Raw genomic sequence first — 25,306 nt, 5'->3', positions numbered from 1 at the left:
ATCCAGGACATGAACCCAGGACCCTTTCATCAGCAGCCAATTGCTTTGCCAACTAGGCTACCAAACTCCTCCCTAACAAGAAATGAAGTTCTAAAAAAAAGGCAGTTTCAAATATCCAAGAGGAAGAGAAATTATTTTGCCTAAAACAAAAAAGAAGTAATCATCATCCTGAATTTATGCCAGTCATCATTAGTCAGCATAATCAATTCTGAGGAAAATTTAAAATTATTAGGAACAATTTATTAAATAAGGTTGATACATGCCATTAAAAAACATCCAATGTGGGTCTGTATATTGTGAAGTCAACAACAATTAAGGAAAAAAACAATTACAAATACATACATAAATGCTAATACTGCATTTACATTATGAACTGTCATGGTCAGTCATAATAACTGCTGCCCTTTAAACTTTATTGAAAAATAAAATATCATCAGCCTATTAAAAAAATAACTTCGTTGCATTCATCACAGGAACAATATCGTTAACAACCAAGTCGCAACTATTTGGCAAAAAATAAACTTAGTTCATTCCTAACAGAAGTCACTGATATTACAATACATTCCTAGACATCAAGTTAGAATGTGATAAAATAAACCATATCTTCCTCAGCAGTAGGCTACAAATATAAATTCCAAATAATTCCACATAAATGCATATATAGATAACCAATAGCTCAATAGCAATGCTTTGAAAAATCACAGATAATAAATACATAAAAAATGTATTTTGAGAGCTTCCCAAACAGTCATAATTTCGTAGCAACTGAACACATCAAGTGCTTTTACACATTAAAATAAATAATTTGATTCCTCCTCCCTGAACTAAAGCTTACTCCTTTTCCCACATTGGTAGGGCCAATCAAAATTCAATAAAAATCACAATTTGATCAGCATTAGAATGTTCTCAGATGAATTCCCCTAAGGATTCCTAAGATTTAAAACCATATTACTACCATTTCAAAATGTTCTAGCTGATGCCAGAAACACACTCGTTACCATGAAGGAACATATTAATAATAAAGTAGGAGGATGCACAAAAAAGAGCATATCAACAAGATTAGTTGAATTATTACTCAATAGATATCATATCACAAAAAATAAACTTCAAAATTCATGCATTCATGAGCAATAATGAGTGACTCATTCAATTATGATACATGATGGCACAACCATAGTTGGACACACATTAGATCCTGAGGTTTAAGAAAACAAAAGAAAAATATAATTAGTGCTGTCGCCCAAAGGAATCAGCATTTCGAGAAGATATGCCACCACCACCACCTCCTCCTACCCAACCCGGACTGCCCACGTGACCCCTGATTGGACGGCCGTGGTGAATGGAGCGATCTGCGGGCCTCAGCGGGTAAGAGCCGCCCATGCCGTGAGACGGAGGAGATGAGTGCGGACCGGGCGACGCTCCCAGTCGATCAAAGAGAGTCGCTTTTGGCACAAAAGGCGGCACTTTGTCCCACAGGCTACAAAGCAGGTTGCCCACACTCGGCTCAATTTCCTGCGGGTTGCAATGCAGAGAGATAAGTACCCACATAATTCCACTAGGCTCACAGTTATTATCCTCCTGGCACAAAATATGTAATAGACTTTCTCAGCCACTTCATAACACATTCAAGGCAGGCTCAATTTTCATGAATGTTGTCAGAATCGTCCGATAAAATAAAGAGAAAAAAATAGAGAGAGATTTTCCCTCCATAACTTATGCTCAAGTACTGCTATTTTCAAACGGCACACACACGGGTCGAAAGAGGCAAGCTTGCTGAAGGCCATGCAAACAATCGGAGGACTCGGAAGTGGATATTAGTGACACAAAGGCTGCCTGTCTGACGTCAGTTGACATGCTCTGCCCTGAATGTGTTAAGCATCTTTCACACCACTCAAGATACCTTGAACAAGGAACGCAGAACAAGTCGTCATGAATGCTAAAATGAGATTCAAGACGGTCTTTCAAGAGTGACTGCTTGACATATCTTCAATTGTGTTGAACAACCTTTCACACTGTAGTAAAAAGCTTGAACTGACTTGAATAAGGATAGCACACATGATCGACAAAGGACTAATGTAAAGTGAGGCCCTGAGAGAATAATAATCATAATTTTAAGTACAGGCAACAAATTTGCTATAATTTCTATCAGAGCTGAACTTCTCTTCTGCTTCATGTGGTAGTTCACTGAATATAAACACCTTTGCTCATCATAAAATTTAATGAGGATGGTCACAATACTCATCCCATCTCCAAGGGAGTGCTGGGAAGCCTAGAAAACCTGCACTGATTGGTCAAAACTAGAGATGTGTGAATAGTATCCACGAAAACTTGAATACCTCAAATACTGGAAAGTATTCGATATTCGAGATCTCGAATAATTATGCTAAAGGTACGACCTCGATACATTGAATTTCGTGCCATACACTGCTGCATGCACATCGTTTGTAGTTGACTCGGAAAAATGTAGATAACTCTAGTCGTTTAGTGCATGCAGCGCCGTTTTAGGCAAGTTGACGAACTACATCAGAGTCGGTGAATTAAATAGGTGAAAAGAGTTCGGCGTGGGGAACCGAAAACGATTGGGTGAAAAAATCTAAAAACCCCCACCAGGAAAACCTCAGTGCCATGGGATAGTAACTACGTTATATTACATTTCGACAATTGAGACAGGGGCAAAACATAATTTCTTAACCGGTAATGCCGGAATTAAAAAGTTTCTGTGATTGTAGTGGTAATTTTATATTTTAATATCAATGAAATTCTGAATCATAAGATGCAAATTTTATTCTTTTCGCACTAACAGTTATGGAGATACAGCCTGGTACCATATGGTACTGCTAGGTGTTTAAGGGGTCAAGCAATCGAAATTTAAAAAACATTTGGAAAATCACATTTTAATGCCAAAAACATTAATTATTTATTATTTTTGCAATTTAAATTCAATTTCATCCAGAAGTACTCAAAAATATTGGTTATATTTTAATAATTATTAAATATTAGAGATGGGTTGAATAGTAGATTTCTCGAACTGTAATATCAAATTTGAATATTAAATCAATGCTTGAATATTCGAATACCTTTAATTTCAAATACCTCGAATACTAGAATTGTGCAAAGCATCTTAAACGTACGTTTTTTCTTCTATTTCACTCGATGAATGTATAAATAAAAAGGTATACATATATCAAATGCATTTTAAAAATCAACTTTTTTATTTTGAATAAATTCCCAACATTGATTGTTGTTGCTTTACATCAGCTATTTTCGGTTGCACTTTTTCTAAGGTATCTGTTTTTTTTGGGTGACTTTGTTTAGACAGACTTGTCATCTCCAAAGCCAACTGATTTTTTATCATCCCAACTTATTTTTAATAGAATGAGAAGTTTGAGCATAGAATGAGAAGTTTGAGCAAAGAATGAGAAGTGGTGAAAATAGTTTTTTTGAATGCTGCTGTATTGATGCATTCAGCCAAGAACCCACGCATATGTCATTTTTTAATAATATTTTAATGAAAATTTCAATCCTTTTTCAGCTTCGACGCATTATTGCAGATCCGTTTTTTGGCATAAAGAAACAAAACTAATGTCAGGGGCAGCCCGCATCCTTGCAGTCTTCAAATTTGTGATGATCTTCCCGATGAGTTCCCCAAGAAGGTACCCCAAAAGTCGATTTTTTTTTCCCGCCATTTTAAATTTTTTTGGAGGGGTTTTGTGGGGGAAACTGGGGATTTTCGGATTTTTGCCCGATCATTTTCGATTCCCCATGTCAAACGATATCTTTTCACCACTGTCATCCGTGAATCTGATGTAGTTCGTCAACTTGCATAAAACGGCGCTGCATGCACTAAACAGCTTGAGTCTTCAATGTGTCGTCATGGCACACGGACCTGTAATTTCACTTAGAATATACTTGTGCAGATAATTGCGTGGACAGTGTCGTGACTGACCTTGACATTTGATCGAAAAACCAATTTTTCTTTTGAACTGTCAATTGTAGAACTAAAATCTAGTTTGAGAGATTTTTTAAGGTTTAATGATAAAATTCACGGCTTTTTACAGGTTATTTCACGGTGCACAAAATTCATGGCTTATTCACAGTGTTAAGGTTTTCATGGTTGAGTGGGAACCCTGATTAATTACAGCTTGAAAAAAGCAAACTTTTAGGAAAAATGTAATTAAAAACATTTCCATCAATTTAAAACTCTAAAAAACCCAACAAAATTACGGTTAATGGCAAAAAAGTTTCATTTAGCATTGGACTACCATCTGGTACCATACGGTACTGCTAGGCGTTAAGATCCTCTGAAACTTAAACCCTCCTAGTTGCAAACATAACACAGTCACAGTCTAAACATAATAGAAAAATCATCTATCAATTGGAGCAATTCAGATTTTAGAGGATAATTAAATAAGACTGGTATGACTGACGTGATAAATTACTCTGTCTAGTAAAAATGACAGCAAAAGATAAATTATTTTCCCATGTAACAAGCTTCAAAACCAATCAAGGAAATACATGATCACAAAGCACAAGAAGGGTGAGTCTGAAAAATGAATCTTTTCCTCATTGGTATCTCTCCATGATCTCACTTCACTTGTTCCATCATATGAAATCTTGTTACCAACATACCTGTCCATCACGGCTGCTTTGCACTTTCCGGTTTTCGTTGAATGGATTGAGGAGATGACGACAGGCTTGGAAAGGGATGTTTGCTCGCTTGAGCCACTCTACAGGCCGAGGAGCTCCCAAGTTTGGCGCGGTGAGTTCTGGACACCTCTCACCTTCAACAGTTCCTTCGCCACGCAAGCGGGCAAAACCTTGGAAGTGACCACTACCCTGTACACTGAAAATTAGCAAAACAATCTTCCCTTCCTGGAAGAAAAAATAATAGTAAATAGATCACGAATATGGAGGGGAACCATGCAACATTGGAGACAATATTGACAAAAGCATTGATATGTCAAGAGATTAACTGCTAAAAATATGGGGCATTTCAAAGCACGTACAAAGACAGCACAAATTCAAAAATTTTTAAATAAAATAATTCCTCCTTTGAGTAAACTAAATTACAAAACATAAACTCACAGAGCTTACATCTGAAGAAGGTCATAATCTTTACTGAGAGGAGCTGATGCAAAAAAATATATCACTAAATATAAAAACATTGAAAGAAGGCATTTTTGACAGCATGCATTACAGGCAAACTAGGTGAAATGCTTTACCTTCAATGGTTTAAGGAGCTTCCGTTCCGTAGTTGGAGTAAATGCCCAAACACCTCGACCCAAAGATGCCTCAATCGCCTTTTGGCTGTTGGCTTTTATAACAAAGTACCTCACAGCGGCAGATATTGTATTCCCTTGGGCCATTTCTAGAAATACATTTCAATAAAGAAAGCAATGAACAAATAAATTCCATTGATTGAATAATAGTAAATCCTCAAATTTCATGCACAAATTATTTAATCATTCATACTGCGAAAAAGGTTAGTGTTTAGTTTGGAGGAGCATGATGCACTGTCCTCCTTGAAAAATTAAACGTAGCTGCCATCTAGCATTGAAAAAAATGGTTCCAAATCACTGTTAAACTGATACATATGGTTGAGGGATTGGACAATCAGAACAAGATAAAGTAAAAAGAGTGAATGGCAATCATGGGGTACACAGAAAATGGTGAGTTGCTTAGCCCACTGATACAATGAGATTTGCATTTGAAGTTTAAAGAAAAGTAAACCTTGTACAAAAGGTCACAAAGATTCTTCATGATAAAACTGTAATGGCCCGAAATTCGGGGGCCATTTGCAAATTATTTCGCGAAGGACAGGGCTGTTTGCGAGGCAGAGGACGATACACAAACAGCCCTGTTTTGTCATAAAATGGGAGATCCGGGAGGAGGAGAAGGAAAGGCAATGACCGAAAGACTGGCAGATAAGAATAAACACCATTAATGGAACGCTCACGGGTTCTAACTTTTCGAAGGGGGGGTTTAGTTTAAAAGATATGTTTTCGCGGAATACCCCCCACCTGGGCTTTTTGAACGTCTCTACGTCATTCGAGAGATACTATATAAAGGTAAACCGGGAGATACTTGAGGTCTTCTACTTCGAGTCTTCGACTACTTCGGGGTGAAGTTTTGATCGCGAAAGGCGTTATTGTGCACGCCTTGATTATTGTAAACTCTTGTCTCGCGCCTGCTTGGCTCGTCGATACCCGCTTCCCGGGATCTGGTATTTTTGCTTTCACTCTCTGCATACCTTGCTTTTAGGCCCTCTCTTGTGGGCCATTTTCGCCATCAGCTTCCGTTACTTGCGAAATCTAGACTTCATAATCCCTTCCCCCTCCGGGAACTTGGGAAATTCCTCGCGACCTATGCATCGCTAGGCCAGTATTTGCCAGTCCATCGCTCGTCGCCACAGCGTGCTGCCGCCTTCTCCTGCCTCCAGCCTCCCAGTGTGGTTCGTGCCGTGCCGAAACAAAAGGTAGAGTTCCTTTTTCTTTTATTAAAATGCAATCCATGTGCTATCATTGATACCCGACGCCAAGGGCAAGAGCCCACGTTAAAATAGTTCGGATTCGAGTCCGGCTTATCCGGGGCCGGGTCGCGACAATGGTGGCTTGCAGTGGGATTTTCTTCTTGAAACGCTCATAAGGGGTGGGATAATTCTGTTTGTGGGGAAGAATCAAGTTAATTTACTATTTTATTTGCCTCCGACTTGCTTGCCAGTGATTAACTTTTTGCCTTTTGCTCGGTCAATAAATTTTCAAATAACTACCGCTACCGTGGGTTTCTTCTTTTAAAAGAAAGGGATCGCGAATAACAAGACATAATTCGTAGGAATGTCTCAGTTTTTCTTTTAAACCGGTGTTAAGTTTTACTTCGTAATTTATTTTTTTGATCACGGGGAAAGTAACGTAACTTTCGCAGAATTTATCTGTGTGTGGTTTTTACTTCTTCAATCCCCCTTTTCTCTTGTATATTTGCGGGAATATTCCGCGTGAGCTTACGCTTTGTAACGTTCCCCCCCTTAAGGACCTCTTCCACGAGGGAAGTAGGCCCATGAGCAGCCTAGGTACTGTAAGACCCCAATTTTGGGACCCCTTACAAATGTCGGGATCGTGATATGTCTGTGGATTGTGTTTTAATGGCTCTATCTTTTTTGTAAAGCTTAGAAGTGTTCCCCCTTTTTTTCGTTTCCTTTTTTCCCGATTGCGTGTTGGCCGTGTAAGGGTTACATATGCTAGATTTCTTTTGTTTTGATAGTTCCGTATTGAATATTTTTTCTTTTGTTAGTGGTTTCATTGATTTCTTAACGGTATACTAGCCGGAATAAAATTTTATATGTCAGTTCAGTTATTTAAAGTACTTTAAACTCAACCGAAAATGCCGGAAACAACCGCGGCTGCCCCCCCAAACGTAACGGGTTTATTGTACGCGATAGACACCTACGAGGGTGAGGGTAATATAGAAGATTTTCTGTTATCAATTGAAACCGCGGCCACTTTGGGCCAATGGGAGGACGCGCATAGAGTAATGGTATTGAAACTCCGCGTAAAAGGGAAAGCGCGGCAATTCACCAATACTTTTGCCCTTGAAGGAGGTCTAGATTGGGCTAAATGGAGACGGGCGATGACGGACAGGTTTTCCGAGCGCGAAACACCCGCAATTAAATTACGCCGGTTACTTGATTGCAAGCAAGGGCCGCGCGAATCAGTTAGAGATTTCGCGGAAAGGGTTCAGGCTCTCGGCGAGTCCCCTCAGGACGCCGCGACCGATCCACAAGAACGGAAGTGGAAGGATAAAGCGAGGGACGAAATGGTTTTGATGCAATTTTTGCAAGGGTTACGGGAAGGAATTAGACGTTTTGTCATGATTCGGGAGCCCGCGACTCTCGCGGAGGCGGTACGATTAGCCAAGATGGAGGAGACGAACGATGAACAAAATAGGCATGGGCTATGTTTAGCCACCGGCCATGCTCCTTCCGAGCAAGCCCCGGAAAATCCGCGGAGACAAACATTGGCGCCTTCAGCGCAACCTCCGATGTGTTTTTCGTGCGGACAGTTGGGACACATTTCACGTGATTGTGGACGAAAAACAGTGCGTTGTTTTCGCTGTAATACTAATGGACATATGGTTCGAGATTGCCGAGAAACTCTTGCCCCGCGGCGACCACCCCCCACCCACGAAACCTACATACCACCCCAGCAACGAGGGACCGGACGAAATTGGGAAACCAGGAACACCCCTCCACCACCCCTCCCGCGCGAAAGACGGCCTCAACCCCCTCCGGCCAGGGATGCGATGAACCGACGTCGAGGCCAGGCGCCAGGTGGACCTCAACCTTCCCCAAACGGCAGTCCCTCCGGGCACTTCCCCCACCGCGCGGAGAGGAATTCCCAATGGTGAAAGCTGAGCGGGGGAGAATAACACAAAACTGTGGGTCACCAATGGGAGTGGGTTACGGTTCGGATTAATGAGACTTGTAAAACTCTTCTTGTGGACACGGGCGCCACATTATCCATCATTACCGAAGCAATTGCCCACCCCTACCGACCCCTTATGCCTCCTACGACACAACTTTGTGGCGTAACTGGACATCCTCTCGCCCTCCTGGGCTCCGTCACCCTTCCGGTGCGTATAGGTAACGCAATTTTCGTGCATGATTTTCAAGTCGTAGGACCGGACTTTAAGTTATCCACAGACGGTATAATTGGACTCGATCTCCTTAAAAACATTGGGGCGAGCCTGGACTTAAAAGCCGAGACATTGCAAGTGAGTAGCCAGGTCCTCCGCCTGAAATCAGTGACATTTAATGCAGGGACCGGTGTGTGCACGGGAGTGAAGGGTAAACGAAAGACAAAGCCTAGGAGGAGAAGACGCAGAAAGGTGACGATGAAGGAAGAGACAAAGGAATCGCCGGAGGCTTCACCTCCGACGGAAGAGACAAGACGTGTCGAACCGCGTAAAGACATTAGTGGACTAGTGAAAGTGAAAGAAAGACTTATTCTCTCACCGCGGAGCGAAACTCTAGTCGAAGGTAGCGTGTTCGGACTCGAAGGGCATGCGCCCGGAGAAATGTTAATGGAACCCGCGCAGATTTTTAATCACGGAATTATGGTGGGAAGAGGGATCGTAATGTGTGATGAAAACCAGCAGATCCCAGTAAAATTAATTAACGTTTCTCGGGAAAAAATTGAACTCCCCGCTAATACCATCGTAGGAGCGATCACGCCCAATTTCGTTATAAAACCTCAGTCACTCGTAGGTAACGGGAATAAGGGAAAGCGCCTCCCGATAGAGTTAGAAAATAGCTGTGCTGCTTTGCCGGAGGACGAAGGAAAGCAGTTACGACGCGTTTTGCTCGAATATGCCGATGTATTTCATTCGGAAGACGTTCCGTTAGGAAAAACGGCGCGAGTTAAACACGCTATTAATACCGGTGATCATCCCCCGATATTTCGGCCCCCGTATCGAGTCCCTCAGACTCAGAGAGAAACGGTCAGAGAACATGTCGCAGAAATGCTAGCGTAGGGGATTATTCGCGACTCCACGTCACCATGGAGCGCGCCGGTAGTACTGGTCACGAAGAAATCAGAAAGCGGAGAAGAAAAACTCCGTTTTTGCACTGATTTTAGGGCCCTTAATAAAATTACGCGGAGGGATGAGTATCCTTTGCCTAATATACAGGAGACCCTCGACCAGTTAGGAGGTGCCAAGTATTTTTCCACTCTTGATATGGCTAGTGGGTATTGGCAGATCAAAGTAGAGCCACGGGACAAACCGCTTTCTCTACACCCGATGGACATTATGAATATCAGAGAATGCCTTTCGGTCTTGCAAATAGCACTAGTACATTTCAGCGCCTAATGGATACGGTATTATCGGGATTAAAGGGTAATGAATGCCTTGTATATCTAGACGATATAATTGTTTTCGAGCGTAATGTTAACGAGCACCTCGCTCATTTGAGTGACGTCTTCGGACGATTAAGGGATTCGGGATTAACGTTAAAACCTGCCAAATGCACGTTTTTGCAGCGCTCGGTGAAATATTTGGGTCATATTATTTCATCCGAGGGAGTAGAGCCCGATCCGAGTAAGATTGTAGCAATTAAAAATTTTCCCCCACCACATAATTTGAAAACCCTTAGAGGATTTTTGGGGTTGGTGGGATATTATCACCGATTCATTCCAAATTTCGCACAAATAGCCAAACCTCTCACGGAATTAACGAGAAAAGGAGTAAAATTTGATTGGGCGCCGGAGGTTAATATTGCTTTCGAGACGCTTAGGAATATTTTATGTCAGGAGCCGGTTTTGCGGTATCCTGAATTTACAAAACCTTTTGTCTTGCACACAGATGCATCCGGAGAGGCTTTAGGCGCGGTATTGGCACAGAAAGATGCCACCGGCGAATACGTGGTCGCGTACGCTAGCCGACAATTGAATAGAGCGGAGCGAAATTATAGCGCCACTGAAAGGGAATGTCTCGCCGTAGTATGGGCTATTAAGTATTTTAGGTGCTATCTGTATGGAAGAGCGTTTACCGTGGTCACGGATCACCGCCCACTTAAATGGTTATTTTCATTAAAAGACGCTTCATCGCGCCTTACGTGATGGTCGTTACTCCTAAGTGAGTACGATTTCGAGATACAGCACCGGCCCGGAAAAACACACCAAAACGCAGACGCTTTGTCTCGAAACCCTGTGGGAGCCATTCAGCCCCCGTTCGAACCCGTATGGGATCGTCAATTAATTAGGGACGAACAAGCGAATGATCAGAGGTGTAAAAGAGAGAGAGAGAGAGTGAATGAGAGAGAGAGTAATTTGTTTGTGGAGAATGAGCTCCTATACAGAAAGAACCTTCGGGGGGAAGGTCAATTAGTAGCTCCTGCGAGCATGAAGGATAGAATTTTGAGAGCCTATCATGACTCACCATGGGCAGGACATATGGGGATTAAGCGTACACTCGGTACGATCCGCGCGAGGTTTTGGTGGCCGAAAATGCATCAGGACGTAGTTAAGTTTTGCATGCAGTGCCGGTCATGCCAGCTGAGGAAAGATCCTCAGAAATTAAATAGGCCCCCATTACAACCCTTACCAGAGGTAAATGGACCCCTACAGAGGGCCGCCATGGATATAGTGGGTCCCCTTCCGCGGACAGATAGAGGAAATAAGTACATACTCACTTTCCAAGACGCATTTACGAAGTACCCAGAAGCCATTGCAATACCCGATCAAAAGGCAGAGACCGTGGCTAGGGCCTTCGTAGAGACAATTATTACGTGTCATGGAGTCCCTCGGCAATTGCTGACGGATAGAGGTGCTAATTTCACGTCGCAACTCATGTGCGAGATATGTCGCATTTTAGGAATAAAGAAACTCCAGACTACTGCGTATCACGCAGCAGGAAACGGTTTAATTGAGCGGAGCCACAGAACATTGATGGATATTCTATCCCATTTTGTGGATAAATATCAAAGGACCTGGGATATTTGGTTGCCATTCGCCCTTTTAGCATATCGGAGCTCCCCTCACGCCGTTACTCAAGAAACTCCTTATTTCTTAATGCATGGACGCCATATTGAGTTGCCGTTTGATGATATTACCTCGCCTTATGAAGTAAATTACGCTACGGACCATAACTACGCGGCCGAACTTCAGGCGCGTTTAAAACTCGCGTTTCAGGCAGTGACGGAACGATTACGCGCAGGTCAAGTAGCGCAGGCGAAGGAATATAATAAACGTGCCGCGGAAGCACAATTTCGAATAGGGGATTCAGTGTATTTAAAGAAAGAGGTGGTACGTCCAGGGACGACTCGGAAACTCGATAAGCATTGGGTAGGTCCGTATAAAGTGACGGAACAGACTAGCCCAGTGAACTATAGGATTCACAGTACTATAGACCCTAGGGATAAACAATTAGTGCATGTGAACCGTTTGAAGGTGTGTAGAGAGCCCGAGATTGGTGGTACCCCTCTAAACACTCCCCTCCGACGACGGGAAATAGTGAAAGTGAAAGAAGACAACGCTAAGAAGTCTTCCCCTCCCGTCCCCCCTCCCTGTGTATTCCCTGGTGAAGTGACAGGAGTCCCCTCCCCTCAACCAGCACCACACCCTCCCCCGGCACCGCCGTACGCACTACGCAGCCGAGGATCTCTTCCTCCGCAGTGGTGACATCAGTTCCGGCATGGGTGATGGAAATGACTAGAATTTTAATTTTGTTTTCTTTTTATCCTCCAATTCAGAGGAAGTGATTATTGAAATATTTTAAATATTTGATTGTCCTTTTGTTTTATTTTCTGATTCCTGGGTTTTTGTGATGTTTTGACAATCAAAAGACTTGCTTAATAGCATGACCAATTAGGATATCTTGTTGCTATGTCGTCAAGTTATGAACAAAAACTGACAAAACAAGATATCATACACAATATTTTTTGGTGTTTGCTCTTTTGTATAGTAACTTATTTTACTCCTTGTTTATGATGGGTTTACAGTGTGTTTATTTCCAATTGTGGTTGATTCTCAATGCTTATCTTACAGAACTAAAAGTTTCTTTTCCTGATCAACCGCAAAGTTAACCCAATGCCTTTCTCTTTCCGGTGTCACAGTCGAATCAAATTTGTCTTCTCAGGGGGCATAATGAAAAAACTAAATCAACTAAGGCAGCAATTACAGATTCAGATTTAGTGATTAAAGGAAGAAGAGGATTAATTCAAATCACGCTGATAGTTAGGTGTCGTTGCTCTCCCACACGTAAATTTAAAATATATATATCTGCAATGCAATGTCCTCTTAGCAATTTAAATATACTGCTTTGAGTATATTGGTTTCGTAACGCTCAGGTAAACTCTGCTTTGAAATTCCTTTTTTTTTGTTGCATTCAGTTATGGGTACGATTAGATTATAGAAATTAATGACAAAATAATGGCAATGTTTTTTTGAAAACATGTTTCAGCCAACACCAAGGATGACTACCTGGTGGATGGTGGTCCGGGCCGTTTGCGCGGTGACCAGCGCAAAACAGGAGGAGACGGAATATGTAGGGAAGGGCGTAGCCTTTTTGGAGGAAGGAAAATTCCTCCTGGGAGGTGAAACCTGGGTATTGGGATTTAGTATCGACATCGACCACTACATTGACGTGACAAGCCACCTCATGACGGAGGTGCAGACGTTATTAGCGAAGGGTAAGGGGACCACACCGACTGACGTTGGAAACCAAACCCTTTTGACAGCCGATTTCAAATCCATTGTCCAGGATATCCTCATAACGGAGGGTAGTCGATTAGAAACGGCCGTAAATAAGCTGTTAATTAAACTATGGAAATTTGAAGATTCGTTGAAAAGACAACGGAGAGGCCTTATTAACGTTGGCGGCGATATTATGAAATTTTTATTCGGGACCGCGACAGAGGCAGATTTAACAAAATTAATGAAGGAAGATGGCATTCTCCATTCCGCAATCAATAAAAACATTCACGTGATTAAGCTACAGGCGTCACTTATAAATTCCACTTACACCATGGCCAAGAAAAATAAAGCAATCATCGAGAAAATCGCGAGTGTAACCGAACGACTCGCAAAGGAAGTTAACCTTATTAACATTGATTTGGGTGAAGATTTGAGAGTTATGGCTCACCGCCTGGCGAGTACGTTCGCGATTTCGTCTTGCTTCCGTCAATTAGAAGCAGTACTGACTGAAATCAGGGAAGACCTCATCCTCCTTGAACACGCCTGGGAGAGCACAATTCATAATCAGCTTAGCCCTTATTTATTAGCTCCGCGGACTTATTATCATCCTTAAAACAAGTCCAGTCACACCTTGCGACTGGAACAAAATTCCCCTTCCCCCTCACTCCTTCGGAGATTTACAAATATTACGCGTTGGCACGCGTATCTTACGCCATCGTAGAAGGGAAAATCAGAATTATGGCGGAGATCCCGATGCAATCGGGTAATCAATTATTTCGGCTTTTCAAAGTAGTGCCACTCCCCGTCAGATTGCCAAACGTAAACGCATCAATTGAAATAGTCCCGGAGGTGCCTTATCTAGCCGTTTCAGAAAATAGGTTAAGACACATGCTGCTGTATGATGGAGACATGTATGCATGTACTTATGGCCCCTTGACCATCTGCCCCCCTAGGCAACAAGTGACGGAGTATCCATACTCATCTTGCCTGTATGGAATTTACACGGGGGAGGACAAACCCCTTGACTGTGACACCCGGATTATCACCCACCCCAGTCCCCGCTTCTTCCGAAGCAAAGGCACCAACCGCTGGGTCTTCAGCGTGCCGCACCGCAGCCGCCTCCTGCAGCGATGCCCCGCGGGAAAGGAGTCGCTCAACGTGACCGAGACCTTTCTCGCCGAGACGGGCGTCGTAGAACTAAACGAAGGTTGCTCGGCCTACAGCGAGGGGCAGGTGCTAACGGCATATCAGCACCGCAGCCAACGCGTCTCGCCAAGAGCAGAGGAGGTCGCTATGCCGGACATCCACCGGATTTTGCCGGCAAGACTTCGCGACTACATCAACACCCCCACCATCGAACGTCAGCAACGGCTCGCATACATCATCGAGGCAGCGAAAGCAGCGCCCGGCGGAGGAGCTGACATCCCGACGGCGCAGGTGGAGAGGATGCTGTCGGAGGCTGAGGACCTGGAGGAGACAACGGGGATAGGCGGCACCACATCATTTCTCCCTTACATTGGAGGGGCACTGCTGCTACTCGTCATCCTACTCATCGTAGGTGGCCTGATCATCCGCCGATGGAGGAGGAGGGCGACGAAGCCGACACCACTGCCAGCGGCCCGGGAAGAAACGGAATGGCTGCAACTCCATTCGGCGCCTACCCCAAGGCTCATCCCAGCGGCTATTGAGGAGACGGTGTGGCGGCACACGCGCGCACCGCCCACCGCCCCCCCCGGCCCCAGCGGAAGAAGAAGAGACGAAAACGGCCCCGGAACCAGAGAGCCCCCTTCTTCAGCGGGGAAGAATACCCCGCCCCCATAGATTAATTTCATTTTTTTTTAAATCTGTTTTCTCGTCGTTTGTTTATTTTATTTTTTTGGGATCTGTGTCACAGACTTTCGCACGGGATGTGGGATACTGTTTTGTTGTATCTATGAACATTTTTTTTTGTCTTTTCCAATTGCCTGATGTGTTCTGTACTCATTCCTCTTTTTTTTTTCTCATCTCCATTTATAGTCTATTATTATGCCAGTGCCCCAGGCCTCAGAGCAAGGGTGGACGGCGGCGGAGCGGGAAATTCCTCGCGACCTATGCATCGCTAGGCCAGTATTTGCCAGTCCATCGCTCGTCGCCACAGCGTGCTGCCGCCTTCTCCTGCCTCCAGCCTCCCAGTGTGGTTCGTGCCGTGCCGAAACAAAAGGTAGAGTTCCTTTTTCTTTTATTAAAATGCAATCCATGTGCTATCATTGATACCCGACGCCAAGGGCAAGAGCCCACGTTAAAATAGTTCGGATTCGAGTCCCGGCTTATCCGGGGCCGGGTCGCGACAAAACGAAATCTAAAACCCTGTAAAATTGAAATGCTTCTCTGTTGATGATTCATGATTCAGACATGTTTATCTTTCGATCTGTTAACATTGTATACGATAAACCCTCATATAACGAATTCAAAGCAGCCAGGAAAATAGAGAGCTCATTGCAATGAGTTTTGGTATACATGGGTGATTTGAGGGTTGCATTTCCCACGATGAACAAAGAATTTCTGCAAATTGACGATGTGAGCCACCAATATAGCAAATGCAGTGGACTCCTACTGAGTGGTTTATTTATTATTGAGGCCAGTGGTGTAACTATGGGGGGGTTGAGGGGATGTAAACCCCTCAAAGCCTCAGAGAAATATAAATTAATTAAAACTATTGCCTAGTTTTTGAAATTTAATAATAGCATCTGCTCAAGTTGAATTCTAACTTCCAAAATGATGTTAAATGTATTTCCAGGCATGTCATTTTTCAAAAAATTTCCCATTGCCTAGGGGGTGTGGGTCGCCACCCCAGGTGATCCTCCCCCCCCCCCCCTCCCCCCCTAAAGTATATTCCTGGTTATGCCGCTGATTGAGGCTATAGATTCCACCTCAGGTTAGAAATTCCACTTGAAAATAGCTGACCAGACGAACTTCAAGCCTATTTAAAATACTTTCATTCTGGTATTTCTGCATATTGCTCTGCCATCAAAGGTGCGTAGCTGATCTGGTATCCCTTTGCTTTATTGTGTCAGAAGGCCACAAAATTTCTTCACTAACCATACTCACATCTTTGGATTTTGAACCTTCCAAGAAGATATATCCTAGTTTTAAGCGAAAAATTCATGAATTGCCGACAATAAAACACTGACAGCTATTGTTAATTTTTCCATTAAATACTTTAAATTTAAATAAAAACTTGTCAATAATTGTACATAAATAATAATTTGTGCAAAATAAATGTGTGTTTCATATATTTTTGACCATGTAAATGAACAACGAAACAAAAATAGTTGCTTTATTTGGAGAAATATTACCTTGGACCAAAAGACAACACATCCGCCCCTTCTTTTGAGGCTTGAGTTTCAGGAAAAAATTCAAAAAATGGGTTTGAATATAGTCCCCCCTTTACTTATACCACAGGCATTTTTGGAAAAAAAAGAGGGGTCTATATTCAGACAAATACAGTAGAGATCTTTATCATTTCCCTAAAATATCATGTACAGTGCAACCTCGATATAACGACACCCCACGGTGTACTAATAAACACTCGCTATAGCGAATTGTCGCTTTACCGGAGGTGGAGCAAATAATAGCCAATTTACCTGTTGCGAACAGATATACAGGAACAGGAGTGGTGCGGCGACAGATAAACATCTATCCCATAAACGTAAGCATAAATCCAGACGAAAGGCGATGTTTTTTTGCATCACTAAATTTCCTTACTCAAACAATGACTAACTATTCAAACAATTTATAAGCGCCGCACTGAATAAAAATCATGGAAAGCATTGTTTCGTCAATCATTATGCCAATGCACAACCGATGAAGCCATTTTTCTATGCACTTAATTAGTTCATTTACGTGATCATTCTATTATTTTGGTATTTTCCACTGAAAATTCAAAAATTAATTGATAAAACAGTATCGCGGTTATTTAATGCCTCAAATGTTTCCATTGGTGTATGTTTATTGTTTCTGTACGTTATGCGGCAGTGAAGTGAAATAACGCATTACATTTGTTTCTACAGGCGAAAACGGTGGAAGGTTGTATAACGTTCCCGCCTTGGAAGACTTTTTCTATCAAATAATGTAATACCTACATAATCTACGGTAAAAAGTTTGCTAAGCTTGAAAAATGATGTGATTAAAATTGCCGTTGTTGAAAAAAAGTTTCTTTTTGAGTGTTACGCTTGCGATGTATTTGAAGTAATACACCGAGTTTACCACGGCACTGCAAATGAGAGTTAGTTGTTCTGCGAGTTCTTCCAGCGGCCACCAGGGGATGCTCGGCTACCCACGTGACAAAAGAGAGCGCCAGTACGACTCCGACCTCTGACGCGAATAGTTCACCCTTGTAAATCCGCAACGGAAAATAAATACGTCCATCTGGGCAATTCACGCTGAGTATCATTGCTTCGTACATCCTACATCATCGCTAAGGTGCACTACCTACCTTTAGAGGCATCATTGCAAGAAATACCTCATACTGCAAGGGTTTTGTCGAGGAGTTGTATGTAAAAAAAGTTCCGTTTCGTCTATGTTATATGACGCAGTCCTTTCTTCGATCGGAGTCCTTTCTTCCACGACTTCGGGTTTACACCGCAGGCATCACCAGCAATTATGAGGGGAGATAACGCTTTGGTGCTTTGCATTAGTATAATCAACCTTCTGCACTCTTAAAATTCTCGATTCGCAATCTATCCCTGAAATGTTCCGCTTTAGGCTTGGGCGTAGCCCCTTTCTCAGAAGTTCCCGCAGATTGGAATGGGCAAAACCACCCGAACAAAGCTCCTTATAACTATTCATCGTCTGCATTCCTTGGGCGCTTCTGTGTTTTTATAATTTTGCGGAGCGAATAGGAAGATAAATTAATTTCGACACTCTCATATTACTCCTTTATTTTTATTTTCTCACTTAGACGTGTTTGGTGTTTTTTGGCCATGGTGTCTGCCATCAAATGCTTTCTATTCACGCAACTCACGGACGTGCGGGTATGCTGCCGACTGCTTTCTGCCGTCCGAGGAACAAAAGAAGATGAAGCATTCGCGAATGCTTATGCCACAATTGTTTCACCAAAATTAACCACTTATTTATCGCACGACAGTTTACCACATAAATTTGAGACTGAGCACTCCATTAACTTCATATCTAACAGATCGCTAGAAATTACAGAGGTTAAGGAGTCTTGATGAAAGTCTTCCGGCGGTGAAACCCTCGCTATGGCGAGAGGCAGCACCAAAAGGGTGTCGTAAAAACGAATTTTTTAACACGCTTATTATAGGGTCAATTGACGGTGCATCGGCTATCTCTCGTTATAGCGGGAGTGTCGCTATAGCCCGTACTCGCTTTAACGAGGTTCCACTGTATTAATCTCAAAATAATATTTTGGGCGGACGCAGGTTAAAAAAAATCCTCTTCTCTTCCTCATTAACACATCATTCTTCCTCAAAATCTGTTCTCCCTCCTTTAAAATACCTCCCCAGCTTACTACTCACTCCGTCTGTACCTTATATCACCTTCGTACCTCATCTACATACATGATACCCTCTCCTCTTGGACTTTCCCCTTCAATTCACAATAAGGCCTATCTCCTTTCATTCTATCTAAAAAAAACTATTTTTTTCTTCCCCTCCCTCGTTTACCTAACAAGTTACCCTCTAACACTGTTTTCAACATCCCCTCCCAGCTAAGTAATCACTCCATCCATACCTTCTCTCTCCTCCATATCTCATCTAAAACCTACATCTGCTCACCCACCATGCCCAGCACTTTGTCGTTCCTCCCCCTCTCCATCCACTTCTCCTTCTCCATTCGTCTCCACACCCACATCTCGAATGCCTCGAGTCTTCTCTCGTCCTCTGTATGATTGCTTCAGGGCATGTAAACTTGAACCACCACCAGGTTGGTGGATCATGATTCAATTTCCACGACCAGAATCCAATCGCTTGCTTGATCTACACCTACCACCACATGCTTACCCATCCTCCCCTTTATCACCAAAGCTACCCTCATTGATTTTCCTCCATAACACTAGAGATAACTCTGAACCCATCACTCCAGTAGTCCCCACCATCCTTCCACCTCACTTCGCACAGTCCCAAGCTATCTATTCTCCCTTTCTCCATTTCTTTTTTGATGCTTTCTATCTCACCCACCCTCATCACGGTCCTCACATTCCATGTCCCTACACTCATTGCTGTTTTCCTCTTCTCCATCTTCTTGGCCTCTCTTATTCTTCTTTGGATGCTGCTGATAGATACAAATTATAAACTAAGATTATAAGTGCTAAATACAATCAAAACTTACCCTCTTTTTCAGAAGAACAGTCAAATCCACCATGTGACCTCATCCTCTGCATTCGACCTCGGTCTCCATCATCAACCATTCCCCTTTCATCGTAACCATGCGATTCATCTGAGATCATACCACGGGCTGAACCTAAAGAAAAATGAAGTTTGGTAGCTCAGGACAGCACATACACTACCGCAAGGTATAGCATCCTCCTCTAATTCAATAAAAACAGTAATTTGAAGATTTAAAACAGCAGATGTAATGTTGATGTTATTTGCAATGCAAAAGAAAAAAATACTTAATATCTATGCGCTTATGGAATCATATCTTTAAGAAAGATTATTCAAGATAGTCAGGAAGAAAATACATTCCACTAATCCAAAATGAATGTTCAATACAGCATTGTGGAGTTGGGCTGATCAACCATGAGTCATTCAATTGAATGAATCACAGAGAATAACTTCAGTCCATAGATTTATCAGAAAAGATTCTTTGATGAATGCATGAGCCATGGTCAATGCTCAACTCAGGGGGAATCACAAATATTAATAATTACAAAAGTAATAAAGTTACATTGATTACTGAATTTCTTAATTTAAAAAGTATAACTGGAGGAACTCAAATGACCTATAAGAAAAAAAATCCATACACTGACTCAAAGACCCTAAGGAGAGTTTATCTATGAAAGTAACGGAGTTGTACACACACTAAGCCACCATATTCTCTACAAGGACTTCCACTTTAAGGCAGAATGAGATAGTGAATTTTGACTTCCACTTTTCCCAAATTATCAAGTTGAACCACCCAGATCTGGGTGTAAAGAGACATGCCTGTAAAAACCTTCCCAACCATCAATGCCCCACAATCCATTTCACCCCTCTTTCCAATTACAGCATTTATGTTTCATGGAGAAAGAACTATAACCAGGGGTGATTCAAAATTAAAGTGAAATTGTAGTGCATAATAGCTAAAAACCTCCAAGTTTTCTTGTCAACAGTAATTAAAAATGTTTGAGGACCTATGCAAAAGAGCAAGTAAAAAAATGTTTGCATACATCCCAGTAATTTTTAATGGGAAAACCAATATTGGCAAGTACAAATGCAGGCCTTTCTTCATTTGCTGATTCCAACTATTATCACTTGGGCAACTTAGTAGCAATTCTAAAATCCAAATGGATAAATGAATAAAATTTCTAGCTTTAGCAACCAATATTTAACCATAACAATATATTTTCATAACATATTATGTAATTGCATAAGGCTAAAATCATATAAATCTCTCTTAATTCAGCAATACAGTATTTCATTTGCAATCACAGAATCTGAATTAATGGAAGCAGGCATGCCATTCACTTGAGAAGATACAAAGGCTTGAATAGGCACTAATCAAGCCTATCATACATTTTTTTCTGATGCTGAACATAAATATAATAAATTAAAAAAGAAGAACTTTGTGCTTTCACATTAATATTTATTCACGACCATGGTTTCAACGTTAGACGCCATCATCAGGTGTCTAACGTCTAACGTTGAAACCATGGTCGTGAATAAATATTAATGGGAAAGCACAAAGTTCTTCTTTTTTAATTTAATTATGAATCGCTTTCACCAAGTTACACCTCAAACAATCAATTTTAATATATATAATATATTTTTGTTAAGGTAGACTCAAAAAACATACTGTAAAAGCAAGTGTGTAAGTTGTAAAAGTAAGTAAAAGTATAGTTGTTCATTCTCTAAATCTTGCCAGCCACCATTGATCATTCACAATTATTGAGTAACCTGCTTCCTTGATTACGCTCCTCACTGTGATAGAAGGTGATTCATAAAACTCATTCACATTAACTACACATTAAAGTGACGGGAGTCAATTAAAAGTCATTGAACCCAACTCTGCAGCAGAGCAAAAGCAAACTTAATTCATTACCTTTCCAGAGCATAATCTAAATGTTCAACTACTGCAGTCACATCTTAGAAATACAAGCAAATAATAGCATATATATCAAAGGATACAAGAAAATATATTTCAACTGAAGACAAATATAAAATAACCCACTTTTACAACATTGAAAACAAATGGATATTGATATTATAAAAAAGGGAGAGGAGTTTATTTTCAGTGCAATATTCTATCACTCCAATTTACAGCACCCAAGATAGTAAAGACGACAGCAAAATAGTAAGAGCTTACAGATACCAAATTGAGATTCAGGTACAGCAGGTTTTGGCCTCTGCCCAATTCCTGGAGGTTGCTGGATTCCCAGTGCTTGCTCCTCTGCAACCAGCACACTTACAACAGATCTTAGAACTGATTCATCCACCTGAAAGAAAATGATGATAGAAAACAACCATTGACTACAAGAAACTTGCATTGTAAAAACAGGGACAGTAATGCAATTAAATTACAACAGATACCACTCCTCAAGATAAAATTCTATGCCCCTAATACATATGTGCTAGCTCATTCCCAAAATAATTGTCCTTCATTTGATGTCAATGGAGTGCAATTTGTGCAAAAGGTAAACAAAAATGAAAGAGTGACCAGTACATTCGTACTAGAGTTGCAATGCCACTCTTGTGTTGATAAAAATGTCACAAAAACTTCAGCCTAAGAAGGGAAAATATATCTAATAACACCTACATGATCACTACTGACTTCCTTGAACCTATAGGTTTAGGAATTAGCCCTCACTATCAGTAATCAAAGTGTTTGACTTGTTCATCTTGTGGTGCATCATTTATATTAAATGAGCAAATGGTTAGGTACAAGATAAACTTAGAGGTGTTGCTTCACACAACATCCCATGCTAATGGGTGCATTCAGAAGTAGAAAAATTATTTTGTACTCTGACTAACTTTTCCCAATCATTTCCCATGGATTGCATGTCATTTGAAGCAAAACACAGTCACTTTCTTTCCTCCATCAAACTTTGTATAGATTGTTATTAATAATTCTGGTTCTATTAGGTCACGTTATACCAATTTTAGCCATTTTCAATGGGGCTTAAATAAGATGAAATGAACTAGATTATAAATACTCTGAAAACTCCATGGTTCCATACCAATTTTTATCAGAGGAATTTCAATAAGTTTTATGGCCATATTATCACATTATACAACAATTATTACAGAGTAAGCAGATATGATTGAGCTTAGGCATTCACAAACCTGCGACCAAGGCCTGGTAGGAGCCCTAAGTCTTCTCAGCAAGAGTGAATGGAATTTTTGTCGGAGCTGCAAAGCCAAATGCGCAGCTTCAGCGTCAATGCGAAATACCACCCAGTCATCAATTTTCAGGATGGTTGATGAGCCATCGCCTCGCTCCTCCGCTTCACTATCACTCTCCATTTCTGCTACCCCATCACCAGAGTACACTGCGGACATCATCAACTCACTTAATATTCCAATACTCAAGGCACGATTGAGCGCACAAACAACTCAAACAATCACAACATTTGTTGAGAAAACCCAATAGTGATTGAATAAATTACACTGCTACTTTTATGACTAAGTTTTCACCAAGCAACAAAATTATGAAGATTATATTATACCCATATTACTGGCAGCCATATTCCAAACTTAACATTATTAGTAATACAGCAATTGGTTTACCATCAGCTTCTGAAAGTGCATCAGGTGGTAATCTGGATGAACCAGCAAAAAGAGCCACCGTGATGGGGCTAACTAAGGTGCATCCACGTGCTAAACGCAGCCGTCCCATTTGGCTCATTTCATCATACAGCAGCCAATCGGATGGAAGCTCTGCGACCGCAGACTTGTGAGATGCTGCCACAGTGGTCCGTGGAGACTTTGGAAGAGCTCTCAATGTTGACGACTGATGGAAGAGCACTTTACTTTCTTTTCTGCAAATAAAAGTCAATGACATTAGTGAATCAATCATGTCAAGAAACAAAAAAAAACTCACAAAAGCACTTACTGAGTCCTCAGCTGGCAGTGTTCACGATCCACACGAATAAGATTTGGATAGAGTCCAGCACAAAGGGCAGCCTTCACCACAGCCCACTGCTCAGAATTTGTATTCAAATCTCTGATGTCACCACCGCCTCTCGCTCGTACAAACCCAGAGGCTCGTAATTGTCCAAGAAGCCGACTACGCAAGGCAACCACCATTTCCATTGTAGACGATGATATTAAGTTCTTCTCACAAAAAACTTGATCCCGGCCAAGACTCCTCGCTTGCTGCCAAACCTGTGAAGGAAACGCAATGTCTATGATATGAACTTAATGCAAAAAATTTAATATAGTAAATCTGAGTTAGTAAATCAGCCCTCAAAATTTTATATGATCATGATTAGCAATGATATTACAATTGACTAGCGGCTGAGCTTAAAGCCATTTTGTGTGTGCACCTGGTCCAGGCTTTGCCCACGCGGTGGGTCTAGCCCTATATTTAGAGGTTAGTTGCGATATAAGCAAGTGTACTTGTCAAATAAGCAGTCATTGACCAAGAGCAATGTTGTTCTGATGGAATGCAGTCAATCCTTGCAAAAGGTAGGCCATTTCAATGATTCTAAAACCTGTGAAGAAACTGTGACTTGCCGATAGGAGGCTGCCAAAAATTATGTTTCTTAACACCCTGAGAAGTGGGCACCAGTTAATGAAAATGAAGGTGGCCGTGGCACTCATATCACTGCAAGTGTGGTAACATTCACTTTAATGGCTGTAGAACTGTGATGTAGAAGGCAAGGGGAAACTGATAAATTATTTTCTTGAGGAGTCACAGAGCAAAGCAAATAAAAGACATGATAAAGACGTGGAAATATTTTGGAGGTAAAACAGTCCCACATTGGAATCTGTGAGTGGTGACTACTGAAGAGGAAACATAGGTCAAAGGAGAAAGCAAATACAGGTTATAAGGATAGGAACATGGAATGTTAGATCACCTCAAACCTGGGGAAGACAGGAGAATCTGATGGATCTGCAATTTTCGTGCCAAGCAAGGTCAAAATAAGAGGATAAGGCAGATACCTAATTTTTTTCAAAATGCTTCTCTAAGTATGAATTTCTAGGATTTAGCCAACAATAGCAGGTCTTACTGTGAATTGAAGAGAGAAGTCCAAGCTGGGAGGAGAGATGGGCAGGGATGATCATCAAAATGCTCCACGTAAACCTACCTTAGACCAGTATATGCAATACTTTAATAATATGTGTGTAATAATATGATGGGATGCAACAGTCTAATGAAAATTATTGCCGATGGATGGGTGGGGGGGGGGGGAAGATTGGCAGAGGGTAGTTCACAGAAGAGATACATAGAGCAGTCGATGGAGGATGAAAAGCATAATTATTATGTACAACCTAAAACATAAGCCGAATGGAAAATTGAGAGGACAGCTGCTTCAAATAAATCTTACGGTTGTGACTGTTAATGATGAATGACTACCATTGAATACTACAATTTACTCCATAGCACTTTTCACAGGCACTGCAGTTAGAAGGATTTACAAAATTCTTTGGACAGGTTTAGTTTAACGCAAAGAACTTTGATGCTGGAAGGTTTCCTCAGCCCTCAATTGGCAGAGAGAGAAACTTTATGCAATAATGATTACCTGCATCACAAATATGTGCATCAGAATAAAACGGAACATCATCTAGAAATGTTTTCATTATTGCAGGATATAATTCAAGCCATCTTTAATGATCTCTACAGATGTTAAAAGAAGAAACCAAAGGTACAAAATGTTACATAGGAATTTCAAGCACATCTTTACCCCAAAATACTTTTTTTGGTAGTAAAATGATAAAATAATACATCACAAAGATGAGAGAAGATTCTATGCTGAACAAACT

At 41.5% G+C, this 25,306-nt stretch overlaps 1 protein-coding gene across 4 annotated transcripts in view; it reads right to left on the bottom strand.

Moving 5' to 3' along the window:
• Nucleotides 1-218: 218 nt before the first annotated feature.
• Nucleotides 219-25,306, bottom strand: part of LOC124166375 (3'-5' RNA helicase YTHDC2-like) — a 59,085-nt gene continuing 33,997 nt past the window's right edge. For 3 of the 4 annotated variants that reach the window (XM_046543875.1, XM_046543876.1, XM_046543877.1), the window contains exons 19-26: nucleotides 23,433-23,704; nucleotides 23,108-23,358; nucleotides 22,664-22,869; nucleotides 21,687-21,816; nucleotides 19,512-19,643; nucleotides 5,223-5,368; nucleotides 4,630-4,872; nucleotides 219-1,512 (exon numbers count right to left, since the gene is read on the bottom strand). In XM_046543875.1, the coding sequence (XP_046399831.1) occupies nucleotides 1,228-1,512; nucleotides 4,630-4,872; nucleotides 5,223-5,368; nucleotides 19,512-19,643; nucleotides 21,687-21,816; nucleotides 22,664-22,869; nucleotides 23,108-23,358; nucleotides 23,433-23,704 (1,665 nt within the window). In that variant the 3' untranslated portion in view covers nucleotides 219-1,227. The remainder of the gene's footprint in view (nucleotides 1,513-4,629; nucleotides 4,873-5,222; nucleotides 5,369-19,511; nucleotides 19,644-21,686; nucleotides 21,817-22,663; nucleotides 22,870-23,107; nucleotides 23,359-23,432; nucleotides 23,705-25,306) is intronic. The other variant, XM_046543878.1, reaches the window with a different exon arrangement.

Source organism: Ischnura elegans, chromosome 10, assembly GCF_921293095.1.
Source record: "Ischnura elegans chromosome 10, ioIscEleg1.1, whole genome shotgun sequence".
Taxonomy (NCBI): domain Eukaryota; kingdom Metazoa; phylum Arthropoda; class Insecta; order Odonata; family Coenagrionidae; genus Ischnura; species Ischnura elegans.
This window is presented reverse-complemented; position numbering and strand designations above follow the sequence as displayed.